Source organism: Rana temporaria, chromosome 3, assembly GCF_905171775.1.
Source record: "Rana temporaria chromosome 3, aRanTem1.1, whole genome shotgun sequence".
NCBI classification, from domain to species: domain Eukaryota; kingdom Metazoa; phylum Chordata; class Amphibia; order Anura; family Ranidae; genus Rana; species Rana temporaria.
This window is the reverse complement of record NC_053491.1, coordinates 202,451,471-202,467,102: the sequence shown is the minus strand read 5'-3', so window position 1 is coordinate 202,467,102 and position 15,632 is coordinate 202,451,471. Positions and strand designations below refer to the sequence as shown.

The 15,632-nt window shown below is 43.2% G+C and overlaps 1 protein-coding gene across 2 annotated transcripts in view; it reads right to left on the bottom strand.

Moving 5' to 3' along the window:
- Window positions 1-826: 826 nt before the first annotated feature.
- The window catches only part of KERA (keratocan), a 41,657-nt gene continuing 26,851 nt past the window's right edge, over window positions 827-15,632 (bottom strand). For both annotated transcript variants that reach the window (XM_040344145.1, XM_040344144.1), the window contains exon 3: window positions 827-2,303. In XM_040344145.1, the coding sequence (XP_040200079.1) occupies window positions 2,134-2,303 (170 nt within the window). In that variant the 3' untranslated portion in view covers window positions 827-2,133. The remainder of the gene's footprint in view (window positions 2,304-15,632) is intronic.

Genomic DNA, 15,632 nt, shown 5'->3' with positions numbered 1-15,632 from the left:
GGAAAACAAATTCAAATACAACAAAGGACAACCCAAAAGGGTTTCTGAGTTGCGCCTGCATCAGGATGTGCTCAATTAAATCTGAACCCTTCCCCACTGTGCGTCTGTGGTACAGTGGACCCTTTTCGCAGTGATCTTGCATTATACACCTGCACTTGGCAGTTATATCCTAAAAATATCCTTTGAAAGGCACAGCCCGATATAGGCAGAGCTTGGATGGGCTCTTAAAAAGTCTTCTAAACCTGTCCTTATTAACACTGATGGCCATCAGAGCTTAACGTGGTTCTAAAGACAATTTGTTTTATAGCTTTCTGTCTTCCCTCTTCCTTGTGTGAAGAGGAAGAGAGGGGAGTAGATATTCAGCGCTGTGCGCCGCTGCATCTCTTCTCCCCTCTCTTCCAGGGGATAGGGCATGTAGCAAAAACCATTGGCTCTTTCTGTTGCCAATCGAAAACAGTAAGGAGGAAGAGGCTGTGGGGCTAAGCTTATTGTGTGTGTTTGTCAATGGAGCTTGGCTCCATAGACACACACAGCTTAGGAGGAATAATGCACAGTGTGCCCCCATAGCAAACAGCTTGCTATGGGAGCACACGAAGAAGGGAGGAGCCAAGATCGCTGGCTGGGGACCCCAGAAGAGGAGGTCCAGGGCCTCTCGGTGCAATACCATTGCACAGAGCAGGTAAGTATAACATGTTTATAATTTTAATTAAAAAAAAACACTTTAACAGTAACTATACTGAAGGTGGAGATTCTGTTGTTGCTCTTATGAGGACCATTGTGATAATGCACCAGACTCACTAGCATTAGTAAGTTGCTTTTTTTCTAATTGGAGATTTCTCATCTCTAATTTATTACCAAATGGTAATAAACTGTTATGGTAAAAATGAGAATAGTGGATTAATTTCCTTCTATATTAAATTTTTTTTAAAGTTTTATATTTCACTTGCGGCCATCTATACCCAAATTATCCAAAATTAAACAGAATGAGCATAGACACATTAACTTTGTTAAACTATTAATTTAACTATTGTGGTACATTATACCCATGTAGATCATGGTGCGTAGTGAATGTAGTGTAAATTGGGTTAAGATTAAATAAGAAAGTTTCATTTTAAATATAAATGAAAAGGTTTCCCCTAAAGAAATTCACTGTTTTAATCTACCGTAATTTAAATATAAAAATATGAGTAAATGACTTGTGGGGTTGGATGGACAGCTAGTTAACAAGTCTTAATTTAAAAGAAAAGTGCTGTATAGTAAATGTGTTAATTTCTCCTCTGGGTTTGTAAATTAAAACAACCTGCCCTACTCATCAGGTGCAGATTTAGCCATAGACAATATAGGCTGTGGTCTAAGATGTGAGATCTGCCATGGAAGTACATAGCCACTCGCACTTCATATTGCTGACTTTGAAATGAAAAATTTCCGAAGTCTGAACTGCCTGCAATCCAAGTGGGTCCTCATTCCTGTTGTTCTTGCACAGTTTGTTATTTTTTTTGTTGGAATAGTGTACTGTGCACTTACAGTTTACCCACCCTGGGTCTATACACCTAGGACTGAAATGCTAGCAGGCTGGTGTGACAGTATTGTCTACTCTTATTGTTGCTAGTTCTAAGAATACTAACACAGAGTGGGAAAGCTTTTTAATTTGCCATCTGTCCCTATCTCATTGTATTATAAAAATGGGTCTGACTGGTGTGATATTAAGCTTAGCCAGTGGAATGAGATGGCAGGGAAGGTGGTACAAGGCAATTACCCAAGGTTATCTGAAAGGATAAATCCAGGCCTGCCTCTTGTTATAATGTCACGTGTTGGTGAAACATTATATTTTCAGGTGCTGTGGGTATAATTTTGGAAATTTGCTGGATGATTTACCCCCCCAGCCACAACCAACCCAACTAATTTAAATTGTGTTAGAGGAGCTGTAGCACTTCTATAATTAAAATAAGCATCTTGCAAAATAGCGAGACTTGTGTGTGTTCTGCATGGAGTCCTGATTTGATGTTATCTTAAAAAAGAAAACAAAATGTACAAGACATTCTCTTTTTAAAAGTCACAAATAATAACCTAAGGAAGAAGTCACTTTAAGATTTAAGTTGACCTAACTTTTTGAACACATCTAGCTTCCAACACTTAAATCACTACAGTTTGCAAAAGTCTGAAACAAATCATAAGATCAAGTGGGATTGGTGGTTGAATTTCATTTCCATCCAGTCGCAAATAACGAAGACGAGGTCCGTGAGGATAGTGAGGGTCAAATTCTTCTCTTACTTCATTGGGACAGCTAACAGTTCCATTAATGTCTGCAAAATATTAATGTACACATATAAGTTGATGTTTCATAAGATATCCAAGAAGTTATGACATTTATGATGTTTATTGGTGAAACATGAAGCATACCTGCACTGTACACTTTTTTGGCTTTCTGCACTGTAACATTTGTTCATTGTAAGGAAACAAATTAAATAATTTGAATCATTTGAAAGCAAAAGAAAATGAAACTAAAGGGCACTAGAGATATTGGGCCAGATTCACAAAGGAGATACGACGGAGTATCTCAGATACTCCGTCGTATCTCTCAGAGTATCTATGCGACTGATTCATAGAATCAGTTACGCATAGATAGCCCTAAGATCCGACAGGTGTAATTGTTTTACACTGTCGGATCTTAGGATGCAGTACCGCGGCCTCAACTGGGGGGAGTTTGCTTCGTAAACCAGCGTCGGGTATGCAAATTAGGAGTTACGGCGATCCACGAAGGTTTTTCCCATTGTTACATCGTCGCAAGTTTTAGATTCCCGTCGCAAAGATAGGGCTGCTATTAACATGGTGTAAAATTACTTACCATGTTAAAGTATGCCCGTCTTTCCCGCGTCGCTTTTGAATTTTTTTGTTTTCCCGTCGTAAGTACGTTACGCACGTCACGATTCTCAACACGTCGGCGCGTCGTAATTTTGCGCAAAGCACGTCGGGAAACTTGCGACCGGAGCATGCGCAGTACGTCCGGCGCGGGAGCGCGCCTAATTTAAATGGTACCCGCCCCATTTGAATTGGGCCGCCTTGCGCCGGACGTGTTTACGATACACCGCCGTAAGTTTCCAGGTAAGTGCTTTGTGGATCGGGCACTTACACTGAAAACTTGCGGCGGTGTAACGTAAACGGGTTACGTTACGCTGCGCCGCAGGTACGTGAATCTGGCCCAAGGTTTGGATTTGCTGCTACCATGGGTTTATGTCAAAATCTGTGTGTTTGTGGACCCGGCAGAACAATTCAGGTTTTGCCAGTAGTAACATACTGGCTGGCCTTTAAACGTAAAGTCATTGTAAACGATCACCTTGTTAAACAACCCATTCAGTTTAAAATAGAAATGAAAGGCAAAACATTTTTGTTCAGATATAGAAATCATTATAAATACCTTGGTTCCATTTTTTTATAAGTGATCACATTCCCTCATTTCTCAGCTGCATAGGAGCTGAGTGGAGGAGAAACAGCAGTACTCTGAGCTTCCCAGTGAATGGTTGTGCGGTGGGGGTGTGTCAGGACAAGTCTGATCATTGGAGGAGAGTACACTGAGTTCCCAGCATAGCTAGAGAACTGACCACTGTGTGCTCTCCTGCTTAGTGTGATTTGTTTTTAATAGAAAAGCAAGGGGACTAGCAGGATCACCAGGGATTTCACACAAGGGAAGCAATACAACAGGAAACTTTCTCAAACAAATACATGGTACAGCGGACACATATCAGGAATAGTAAGTGTTGGGGTAACAAACACTTTAAGTCAGTTGGCTTTAAGGGCCAATAAGTGAACCAGTACAAAAGCATGGGCTCTTAGCAGCCATATTAACAATGTGCTTTACTGTGAGAGGGAAAGCATACAAAGCGCAAGTCTCATAATTTATATGTAAACTCTGAATGCCCTGTGGGTAGCAAAATGCTGTGTATCTTAAAACATTTAGCGGTGAGGGAGAAGAGGATTTTTAACTTTTTTCATCCTTTGCTATAACCGAATGCTGTTGATGTCCTGAGCCTCTTTACAGATTGTCCCTGTCCATACGCACTACAGTGGTAGCATGCTGCATTTGTTTTTTAACAGGGCACATTTTAAAAAAAATTCTGACTGCAATTTTTTTTTTCATGCCCCTGATAACATGTTTATGCTAAAACATGTTGTGCAGAGCAAAGGAAGGACACTGGAGCGAGAATGAACTGCCCTGGGAGAGGGCAGACTGTCTCTGATGTCCGTGTAGAATTAACAGACAAACAGTCTGGCTCAATGTGCAGCTTTGTGAGTGTTATATCTCATAGTAAGATCCTTAAAGATCCTTAAAGTGAGAGTGCCTTATTTAAACAAAGTGCATTTTACTCTGTTAAATAATACTAGTTATATGGTGAGCACTATTATATTCCTTAGGTGTTTTCCTTGATTTTCTGAGTACTTGCTGCTAAAAGGTTATCTTTCAGGTGAGAGTACATTCATATGAGTGGTGGCGGGACTCACAGGAAAACAAGTATTCAAGTTTGTTTCAGCACTTGTGGAAGACACCCAAGGATTTATGATTAATGGGATTTTTTTTAAGTCTTTTATGGATTTATAAATATGTTTGGACACTGTTTTTTTGAATTTATATAAATAGAACAACATGTTTGAACACCAATTATTCTTTATATACACAGGTGGATCACGTTTATTATAACTATATTTGATGATTGTTTATTAGAATTAAGATTTTATATTTAAAAAGAAAAAAGGGGGTTGGGACTTTGAATGAGGCGCGTGCGTGACAGTTGGCAACTAGATGGGCAAATGAACATATCATAAATATGTATACACAAATGGTCTCAGAGAAACAGATTGAACTCAAATTTCATCAACAGCTTATAAATGTTGATACATACATACATATGGTAAAATAAGTACATTAATGATTGAAACATGGCACCATGTGAACAAAGATTGTTGGATTAGAAGCGGATTCTAGATAGATTAAAACAATATAAAGTTGGTGCATGATTAGCTAATATTTCGTATGTAAATAATTCAGACACATGATTGTGGTAAGAAACATGCATCCTGGAGCTCAATGCATTTTGTGGACTATGTTTCACTTCCTCAGGAGCAGATGCAGCACATAAAAATCAGCTCTACGAACAACACGTGTTAGTGTGGAAATAGAGCCATCTGGGGACGTCTGCCCAAGGAGCCGTGGTAGTAATATCCGTGGCAGCCAGGGCACGTGTATGTGGACCTTGAAAAGGTGAAGACATCCTTGGTGTGGTCAAAAGTGGCATGAGTATCAATCTCAATGGGAATTCCTTTTATGCATAGTGTAGTTATGGTCAAGCACTAAAAACATGTATAATTATCTCGGAGGTGTAGGAAAAGGAAGCATAAGTTAAAATTTTATATTATGCTTGTTCTATATGTAGTGCAGCTTTTCTTCACTTCAGAATTTTCCACTTTTATGCTTGTGGCTTAATATTGGAGTGTGCACAAATGTTTTTGTATTATCAATTGTTTTTTTCACCAGCCTTTTTTTTAAACAAACCTTCCATGAAATTGGAAGGTCTGTTCTATTGAAAAACCCCCAAGGTCAAATTGCCTTAAAAAAAAAGTGAGAATGCAAACCTGCAGTAGGCTGGAGTACATTGTTTTGGATTTTTAGAGCTCAGCTCTCCCAGGAGCATATGACCCTGTTTTTCAGGAGCTTTTGGGCTAAAAATAGCATCTGTAAAGCGCCTCCCCTGCAGCCCCAGTGTGAGAGCCAGAGTGCTTTCTCACTTGGGTGGTGCACGTGCAGAATGTTAAGAAAAGTCCTGCAAGCAGCATTTTTGGGGGGGTATACACTGCTCCTCCACCCCCTGCCCATTGAAATGAATGGGCACCACTGCCAAATGGCCTCCAAAGTGATTTCCTGAACATCCTTCAGAAGGAGCGGGATTGCGTGGCTGCGAACACGCCACATTTTGGATCATCAGGAGGGGTCTGTGATTGGCCCTGATCTTATGATGGCTGTTTCTAATCACAACCATCATGTAATGTTCACAGAGAGCCACTGCCATCCAAACGGCTCTCCTTCTCCTCATGCGGAGCCTGTCAGTGAGGAGGAGGAGAGCGGATCTGTACTGCAAGCCAGGGATCAATGTGTATGAGCTTATCAGTGCTAAATAAATGCATTGATTACTGTAAAAATTACACTGGCAGTAAAGGGGTTAACCAGTAGGGGCACTGGAGGGGTTAAGTGTGTCTTAGGGAGTGGTTCTAACTGTAGGGGGTATGGCTGTGTGTTACATGACACTGATCACTGCTCCTGATCACTATGAGGAATGCAGAAATGCTTGTTTACATTAGCATTTCCCCATTCTTCCTCTCCGTGAGTCTGCGGGACCAGCACGCCCACAATGTTGTATCTTTAAGGCAACGTATATATATGTTGATCTGCCCAACTGAGCCATTCTGCCAACGTATATCGCCGTGAGCCAGTCATCAAGCGGTTAAAACAGAAAGTAGAAAATATATATTTTTTCTAAATTTTTGCAATTTTGTCACTTATATCACAAAAAAAAAGCAGTTGTCAATAAATACTGCCAAAAGAAAGCTCTATTTGTGTGTACAAAATTATAAAAATTTAATTTGGGTACAGTGTAGCATGACTGATTAATTGTCATTCAATGCGAGAGCATGGAAAGCTGAAAATTTGTCTTTGAAGGTGGTGAAATTGTCCAGTATTGAGGTAGTTAGGGACGGATATATGCTTGCAAAGACTGATTTATAGTAAGTCCTTCAATTCAAAACACCTTAAAATAATTGTAAATGATCACTTTGTAAAAACAACCCATTCAATTTAAAATAGAAATGAAAGGCGAAATATGTTTGTATAGATATAAAAATACTTAAATACATGTTTTCCCTGTTTTTTTTTTTTTTTATAAGCAATCACATTCCCTCTGTTCTCAGCTGCTGGGGGGGGGGGGCAGCAGTACACTGAGCTTCCCCGTAAATGGTTGTGTATCTGGGGTGTGCCAGGACAAGTCTAATCATTGGAGGAGAGCATAGCTAGAGAACTGATCAGGGTGTGTTCTCCTGCTTAGGCCCCATACACACGGTCGGACCGAACCGATGAGAATGAACCGAAGTTCAGTTTCATCAGACCAAACCAACCGTGTGTATAGGCCATCGGTCTGTTTTCCTTCGGTCCAAAATTTTAAAACATGCTTCAAAACCGAACCGATGGACTGCTGCCCGATCGGACCAAACCGATGGTTAGTACAGAAAAGCATCGGTTCAAAACCAGCGCATGCTCAGAATCAAGTCGACGCATGCTTGGAAGCATTAAACTTTGTTTTATTCAGCATGTCGTGTGTTTGACGTCACCGCATTCTGACCCGATCGGATTTTGGACTGACGGTGTGTACGTATATCAGGCCGTACGGCCACTTCAGAGGTGAACCGATGAAAACGGTCCGATGGACCATTCTCATCGGTTTTGTCCGACCGTGTGTACAAGGCCTTAGAGGTCAGTTTTTAAAAGGGAAGGAGAGGGACTGGCAAAAACACCGGGGATTTCACATAAAGGAAGAATACAAAAAGAACAGTACATGGTACAACAGGCACAAATCAGGAATGTGAAATGTTGGGGTAACAAAGTTTTAACTATTTCTTCTATTTATAACATTTTAGCCTGGGGAGATTAGAGCACATCAGGCAGTTGTTGCTGAAGTTTAAGAATTGCATTTTTTTGCAGCACCTCACTGCATATATTGAAACCAAAATGTAAAAACAATGTAAACCCAAAACATTGCACACTCCCCCCCCCCCCCAATCTTATACCATCCATCTCCCCTAGCTTTTAGATTTATTGTGACTGCTAAATGCATTTTTTTAATTCAGGCCTATTACTACTGGATACAAATCAGGCCTCACAGCCAAAACTACCTAAACAATTTATTTTTCCCCCAAATGTATCCCATTGGGGTGCTGCTGGTATAATTATTTTTTTAATTTTTTTGCTATTTTATATGCCCACAATGGCAGTGCTTAGCTTCCCAAGCCCATTGTAGCCTAATGCCTCGTACACACGCTCCGGATTTCCAACAGGAAAAAGTCAGTCTGAAATCTCAACGGACAAAAGAGAGCTGGTTCTCTTTTTTGCTGGCGGGTTTGGCAGTTTTTTCCTGTCGGAAAACCCGGTCGTGCCTGTTAGCCTTGAAAATAGGTCTTCCCGATAGACTTCAGTTTGATTCAATGCCAAGTTTAGATTTTGCAGATTCTAAGGAGAATTCAATGTCATCCCCGCACACACACCCCAAATTGAAGCCTAGCAGATTTGCTCATGCCTAGCTAATACTGGAAATGCATGAACGATTTTGAGGATATATGTGTTAAGTGACACATGCATCAGGGGTTACTTCCAACATATTACTGTTTTAAAGAGCTAAATACCATAGTGAGGTCAAGAAGCACTGGTTTAGGGTAGAGTTGTGTTTGCCCTATAAAAAATTTACATCTCAGAAAGTCTATTCACTCATAAAATACCCACCAATCAGCATATATATGTGCCCTCTATCAGTGGCATGTTACAAAATCCGGTATTAGTGGCAAGATATCCAAGTCTTATTCAGTAGTACAATGTTGTCTTAGGTAACTTTTACCCCCTGTGTTTAAATGTTGTGCCCACCTTGTGTTTCTTGGACCTGTCCATGAGCTCAGTTATTCCCATGCCCTTTTTACACTACATGCCCACTCTTCTCCCATGTAGGTTCCCTTTTCCACCTTTTAATCTCTGCGCCCATCTCCACATCTTTGCCAATGCTTCGTCTCATGCTTTGGAAACCCACTTCTGTGTATCCAACCCCCTGGTGTGCCTACTCTCTGTACTTTTCTGTTGTGGTTGCCACACTTCAACTGTTGCCATAATGCATTGTTGTGTCCTCTTTCCACATGTGCTACCACAGTTTGAAATACACCCCTATTGCAATAATTAGTATAGCAATTAAGACAGCCTCCTACAGTGTATATGGTACCTCTAAAAAACCCTATCAGCTGTAGCGACCCCTTCTTTTATTACTCAGAATATGCCCCAATTTAACTCATTGCATGATAAAGTGATTGGAGACGCCTGCACGTCTAAAGAACAAATGCAGTGTGTTCATTCTTATGGCAGCAAAAAGACTGAGTGGCCCTTGTCTTTGATTTTGTATTGGCTGATGGCCTGGGCCTCAGAGTGGGCTCCGCTATTTGCGAAATAATCCAATGTAGAAGCAAAGGGGCACATAATATTTAACAAATGCAGAGGACATAACAGGGAACATGCAAATTCAGAGTTATAATGGGGAGGAAATTCTTCAAAAACAAATAGCACTGTGACAATGGTGTCTATAATGCCTTGTACACAACACACGGTCAGACTTTTGACCGTGCAAAAGTCCGCCGCTAGTCCGTCGGAAGTCCGATGGAAAGAAAGAGAACAGGTTCTCTATCTAAGGTCCGCCGGACTTCCGACAAAAAAAGTCAGATGGAGGCTACACACGGCCGGACTTTACGACAAAAAAAAGCCAGTCGAACTTTTTTTCGGAAAGTCCGGCCGTGTGTACGAGGCATAAGTACAAGCGTTCAAATGATAAATATGGACTTCTTGAAGGACACTGATATGGAGATGTGACATTTTCAGACATTATAAGTGTTTTTACATACACACAATAACTGGTGGTTGTACATCTGCTATACATTACTTGCTTTTATATGTCCATACTACAGAGTAGAGAGGAACAGTGCATTGCAAAATAGTGATATATTACACAAAGTGACAAATTAGTAGTTTGGTATGACAAATGTTATGTCTGTACAAACTATATCTTCTCTTATTAAAGGAGTAAAATGATTACCAGATGGTTTCAGGTGACAGTCTTTTTAGGAAAGTAGGCAGTGAAAGTAGAAAGCATTAAATGCTTCCCAGAGCAGTAGATTAACATTGATGTCTGTTTTAGATACAATATTATAAATGACTTGGAACATGAGAGTTGAATATGTATTAGTTTCAGCCACATAGATGGAATCATATGGTTCATCACTGAACTAAAGAGTATATAATAGTCCATATTTCAACAAGCAAAGGACACATATGTGATCAACTATTCTTTACACCCTTGGTAAAAAAAAAGGGTCACAGGAATATCCAAATATGAATTAGTCAAACATTTGTATGTGTTGATTCAAAGCCCACCTTATTTTGGCAAAGGGTAAGCTAATTTTTAGATATAATGTAAAAGGGTTAGTGTTTCTGTCAGGTTTCTATTGCTGTATGTGCCCCAGCTGGTGAGACTGACCCTCAGTTTGGTTCTGGTAACTATTGTACAAAAAGTGATGGGAAATCGCCCCCAAAAAAAGAGTTGTCACAGCAAACGGAGGGGGACATATTTCAATGGAGAAACCTGGAATATTTCCTCTTTCCTGCTATGTCTTTGGGACAGGGAGTGAAGAGAAATTTTCCAGAAGGGTCGCAAAAAAATCCCTGATGGGATCTCAACCAGTCCTCCTTATTCTAGCCAAAACTAAAAGTTTTCATTCTACAAACACTTGAATTGTCTGCTGTTCTTGAATTGTCTGCTTTTCGTCCCCCACCCATAGATTTACCTTAACCTCATCTTGTCCATGGATGAAGGAATAAAGATGAACAATCAAAGCAGACTTGGGTCAAATTCATACACAATGTGCATACTCTTTACAAAATATTTTACATTGAAATGTTTTACTGTTTTTAGGGACATCATCCCTTAGCAAAGCGCCCACCCCCCATGTTGAGGGCATGTGGTCTGGTATTATCCAGGAGGGGTGAGGGGTGCTCGCTCCCCCTTTCCTGACCTGCTGGGCTGCATGCTTGGATAAGGGTCTGGTATGGATTTTGGGGGAGGCCACGTCTTTTTTTTGTTTTTGGCGTGGGGTCCCCCTCAAGATTCATCCCAGACCCAAAGGGCCTAGTATTGTTGGATCAAAGTCAGATCCTGTTCATTGAAGTTGCATGGAAGTCAGACATGAAGTTGTAGGGCAAAGTCAGAGCAGAAGTCGTCCGACTTCCATGTCAGAGCAGTGTGAACCCAGCCTCAGAGATACTCTAGGCAAAAATCTAGTTGCCTATACCTATGATCAGAGAGTGCGCAAACAAAGTCTTTTGACTTTGTTTGCAACATATAATTATCACTTTCTACAGTTTGCTGAGCTTCTTCAGACACTTACCGTATATACTCGAGTATAAACCAACCCGAATATAAGCTGAGGCACCTAATTTTACCACACAAATCTGGGAAAACGTATTGACTCGAGTACAAGCCTAGGGTGAGAAATTCAGCAGCTACTGTAAGTGAAAAAGAAGGTCAACAATGCCCATTTGCAGCCTCACTGTGCCCATCTGCAGCCTCACTGTGCCCATTTGCAGCCTAACTGTGCCCGTCTGCAGCCTCACTGTGCCCATTTGCAGCTTCACTGTGCCCATTTGCAGCCTCACTGTGCCCATTTGCAGCCTCACTGTGCCTCACTGTGTCTATCTACAGCCTCACTGTGCCCTCACTCATTTAGCTTTGATCTTACGCTGTGTCATGCTGCGGTTGGCGGCTGTCCATTGTAATAAAGCCCTGCCTCCTCCTCGTCCGTGATAGACGGAACACAGAACACTGATCTCAGCATTGTATCAGTGTTCAGTATATCACGGACGAGGAGGAGGTGAGGCTTTGTTACAATGGACAGCCACCAACTGCAGCATGGCACAGGGATACTCGATCACGGACGAGGAGGAGGCGGGGCTTTGTTACAATGGACAGCCACCGACTGCAGCATGGCGGGATACTCGAGTTTAAGCAGAGGGGTGCTTTTTCAGCACCATAATATGTGCTAAAAAAAGTCAGCTTATACTCAAGTACCGTGTTTACCCGAAAATAAGACCTATCCCGATAATAAGACCTAGCATGATCCTTGGGGAGGGCTGCAATATAAGCCCTACCCCAAAAATAAGCCCTAGTAAAATTGGTGTAACTTTTTTTAATCCATTTTGCAGAATAATTGCAGCGGCTCCCCCTCTCCTCCCGCCCGATGCCCGCAGCCCCTCCCTCCTCAGTGTACAGAGTGGGCAGACACCAGCAGGACACCGGCTCCCCCCTCCTCTGCTCTCCTCCCGCCCGACGCCCGCGGCCCCCTCCCCAGTGCACGGAGCAGGCTGATGCCAGAAGTATGCCGGCTCCCCCCTCCTCTGCTCTCCTCCCGCCCAACGCCCCCCTCCCCTCCCCAGTGCACGGAGCAGGCCGACGCCAGCATGACACCAGCTCCCCCCTCCTCTGCTCTCGTCCCACCCTCCCCAGTGCACGGAGAAGGCATGGAGCAGGCCGACGCCAGCGGGGATCCTGGAGCAGAGAAGAGCCCAGGCAGACCATGCGACAGCCAGGAAAGTCAGGGAAGCTGCAAGAAAGGTACCTACTTTAGGATCATTGTACATACCATAGTTAAATAAGACACCCCGAAAATAAGCCCTAGTGTGTTTTAGGTTGCCAAAATTAATATAAGACCTGGGCTAATTTTCGGGGAAACACGGTATATACGTTCATTTATTTTAATTTACCACTGTTATTATAGCATAATAACACATAACATATCATCTATTATACTAGAGTAAAAACAAAAGAAAGGACTAAATAAAAACATATTTTTTTTTTCTAATAACCATTAGGAATTTGTATCTGTCAGCATCTATTTTGTCATCTATGCAGTTAATGAAAGCGTCTGGAAGATCAAACATTTTTGCATGTCTCTTTCTCACAAAGCTGGTTCTAGTCTGGTGATTGCCTTGAGTAAACCTTGAACCCTCAATTTAAAGGTTACGTTCACCTCTCTTTTTTTTTCTAAATTCCATTTTCCCTATATATTAATACACCATTAATGTACGTCTGTTGCAGAAAAGAAAAAGCTTTCTCTGTCTTTTATGACAGGCATTACCTCAGCATCCAGTCTCCTGTAGAAAACTCCTCCATTACTCATACCTGAATTTGGTATTTGGGATGGAAAAACTGTTAGGAAGAAGTGCTTCAGCAGCTGCCCTCATTAACGCACACTCCTGACCTGACATTTTTTTCCAGGAGATTGCTCCAGCCCACCACTGTACTCACATACTGTACAATTAATATTCTCGCTGAATACACAGCCAGGGTCTTTCCCCTTTTGTTTGTTACTTTCATCTTGCAACAATCACTCATTTGGCAAAGTGTGCAGGAGCTGAGCGATCACATAACAGCCTATGTGAAGCAGAGCTGTGGTATAGAAAATAAGTGAAGTATGTCCCTGAAAGTCTGTAAATCTCTCCATACACTATACAATATGATTTTACAATCTCCTTTAGATCTACCATCAACTATGTAGCGCAAGGGCCTTCAATAAGGGCCTTCCTGATTGTATAGTTTTGGTTAGGGTTGTCCCGATACCACTTTTTTAGGACTGAGTACAAGTATCGATACTTTTTTTCAAGTAGTCGCCGATACCGAATACCGATACTTTTTTTAAAATGTGTCCCCAAATGCAGCGATGTCCCCCCACAGATGCAGCCATGTATCCCCCCATCCAGCCATTGTCTCCCCCCATGCAGCCATTGTCTCCCCCCATGCAGCCATTGTCTCCCCCCATGCAGCCATGTATCCCCCCATCCAGCCATTGTCTCCCCCATGCAGCAATGTCTCCCCCCATGCAGCCATTGTCACCCCCATCCAGCAATGTATTCCCCCAGCCATTGTCACCCCCCATGCAGCCATTGTCTCCCCCCATGCAGCCATTGTCTCCCCCCATGCAGCCATGTATCCCCCCATTCAGCCATTGTCTCCCCCCATGCAGCAATGTCTCCCCCCATGCAGCCATTGTCACCCCCATCCAGCAATGTATTCCCCCAGCCATTGTCACCCCCCATGCAGCCATTGTCACCCCCCATCCAGCCATTGTCACCCCCCATCCAGCCATTGTCACCCCCCATCCAGCCATTGTCACCCCCCATCCAGCCAGCGTCACCCCCCATCCAGCCAGCGTCTCCCCCCATCCAGCCAGCGTCTCCCCCCAACCAGCCATTGTCTCCCCCCATGCAGCCATTGTCACCCCCCATCCAGCAATGTATTCCCCCAGCCATTGTCACCCCCCATGCAGCCATTGTCACCCCCCATCCAGCCAGCGTCACCCCCCATCCAGCCAGCGTCACCCCCCATCCAGCCAGCGTCACCCCCCATCCAGCGTCACCCCATACAGCCAGCGTCTCCCCCCATCCAGCCAGCGTCACCCCCCATCCAGCCAGCGTCACCCCCCATCCAGCCAGCGTCACCCCCCATCCAGCCAGCGTCACCCCCCATACAGCCAGCGTCTCCCCCCATACAGCCAGCGTCTCCCCCCATACAGCCAGCATCTCCCCCCATACAGCCAGCGTCTCCCCCCATCCAGCGTCTCCCCCCATCCAGCCATGTCACGCTTACCTGCATCCCCGCTGCTGCCGACTGTGTAATACGCCGGGAACATTACAATTTCGAACCGCTGTAATGATTGGCGCCGCGCTGCGTATAGACACTCCCCCTCGCTCGGGATTGGACAGTTCACCCGAGCGAGGGGGAGTGTCTATGCGTGGTGCGAATCATTACAGCTATTCAAAGCTGTAATGTTCCCGCCCGTATTACACAGTCGGCGGCAGCGGGGAAGCGGCGAATGGCAGCGGATCGCGGCGGATTGCGGCTTCGGTGGCGGCGGTCGGCGGCAAGTATTCTATTTGTGTATCGGGGCGGGGTATCGGCGTCTGAGTACCGCCGAAAAAACTCGGAATCGGTCCCGATACCGATACTAGTATCGGTATCGGGACAACCCTAGTTTTGGTAAATCTAAAAGGAGATTATGCAGAGATTGTACAATCAGATTGTATAGTGAAATAGCTGTATGTTTTGGCGCCATTATTGTTAACAGCAACCCAAACACAGAAGCCAACTTAAAAAACGAGCGACAAACACGGCAAAAAGCACAGTAGAAAACATGCAAATATGCAACATGCCAAAATGTCCCATTAGCTACTTTGTCACATGTAGGGCAGCCCAATGTGTGTTGCAGAAAATAACTAGCCAAAAAATCCACTACGCTAAGTGTGAATGGGGCCTGAAAGTGAAATTTGTGTGTTAATACTAGAACAATGAGGCTCCATTCATTTCTGCACATTTCCCGAATGGACAGCAAACTGCATAGAAAATGAGCGCTTTGTTACACATTGGCATTACACTTGCCCTGCCATTAAATAAAAATGGCACCCCAATCATGGGTAGCAGGTACGCGCCTGCTGTGCAACAAATGCACTGCGGTGAAATGGGCTGCCTTATGAGCAACATGCAAAAAAACGTTACAAAATGGACAAAAAAATTAATGCGGGAATACGAGTTCTCGCTACGCAGAAATGTGAACACGACCTGACAGCTGAGTGTCTCCATCCACTCCCACCTATGTGTATATAAAACTGCCCATGCACTATGGAATATGATTGTACAATCTCTGTACAATTTCGTTTAGATCTACCAAAACTATAGAATAGAAGGGCCAATCTGTTCAACTGGTATCTAATCGGATAGGCCCTTGCACTACATAGCTGA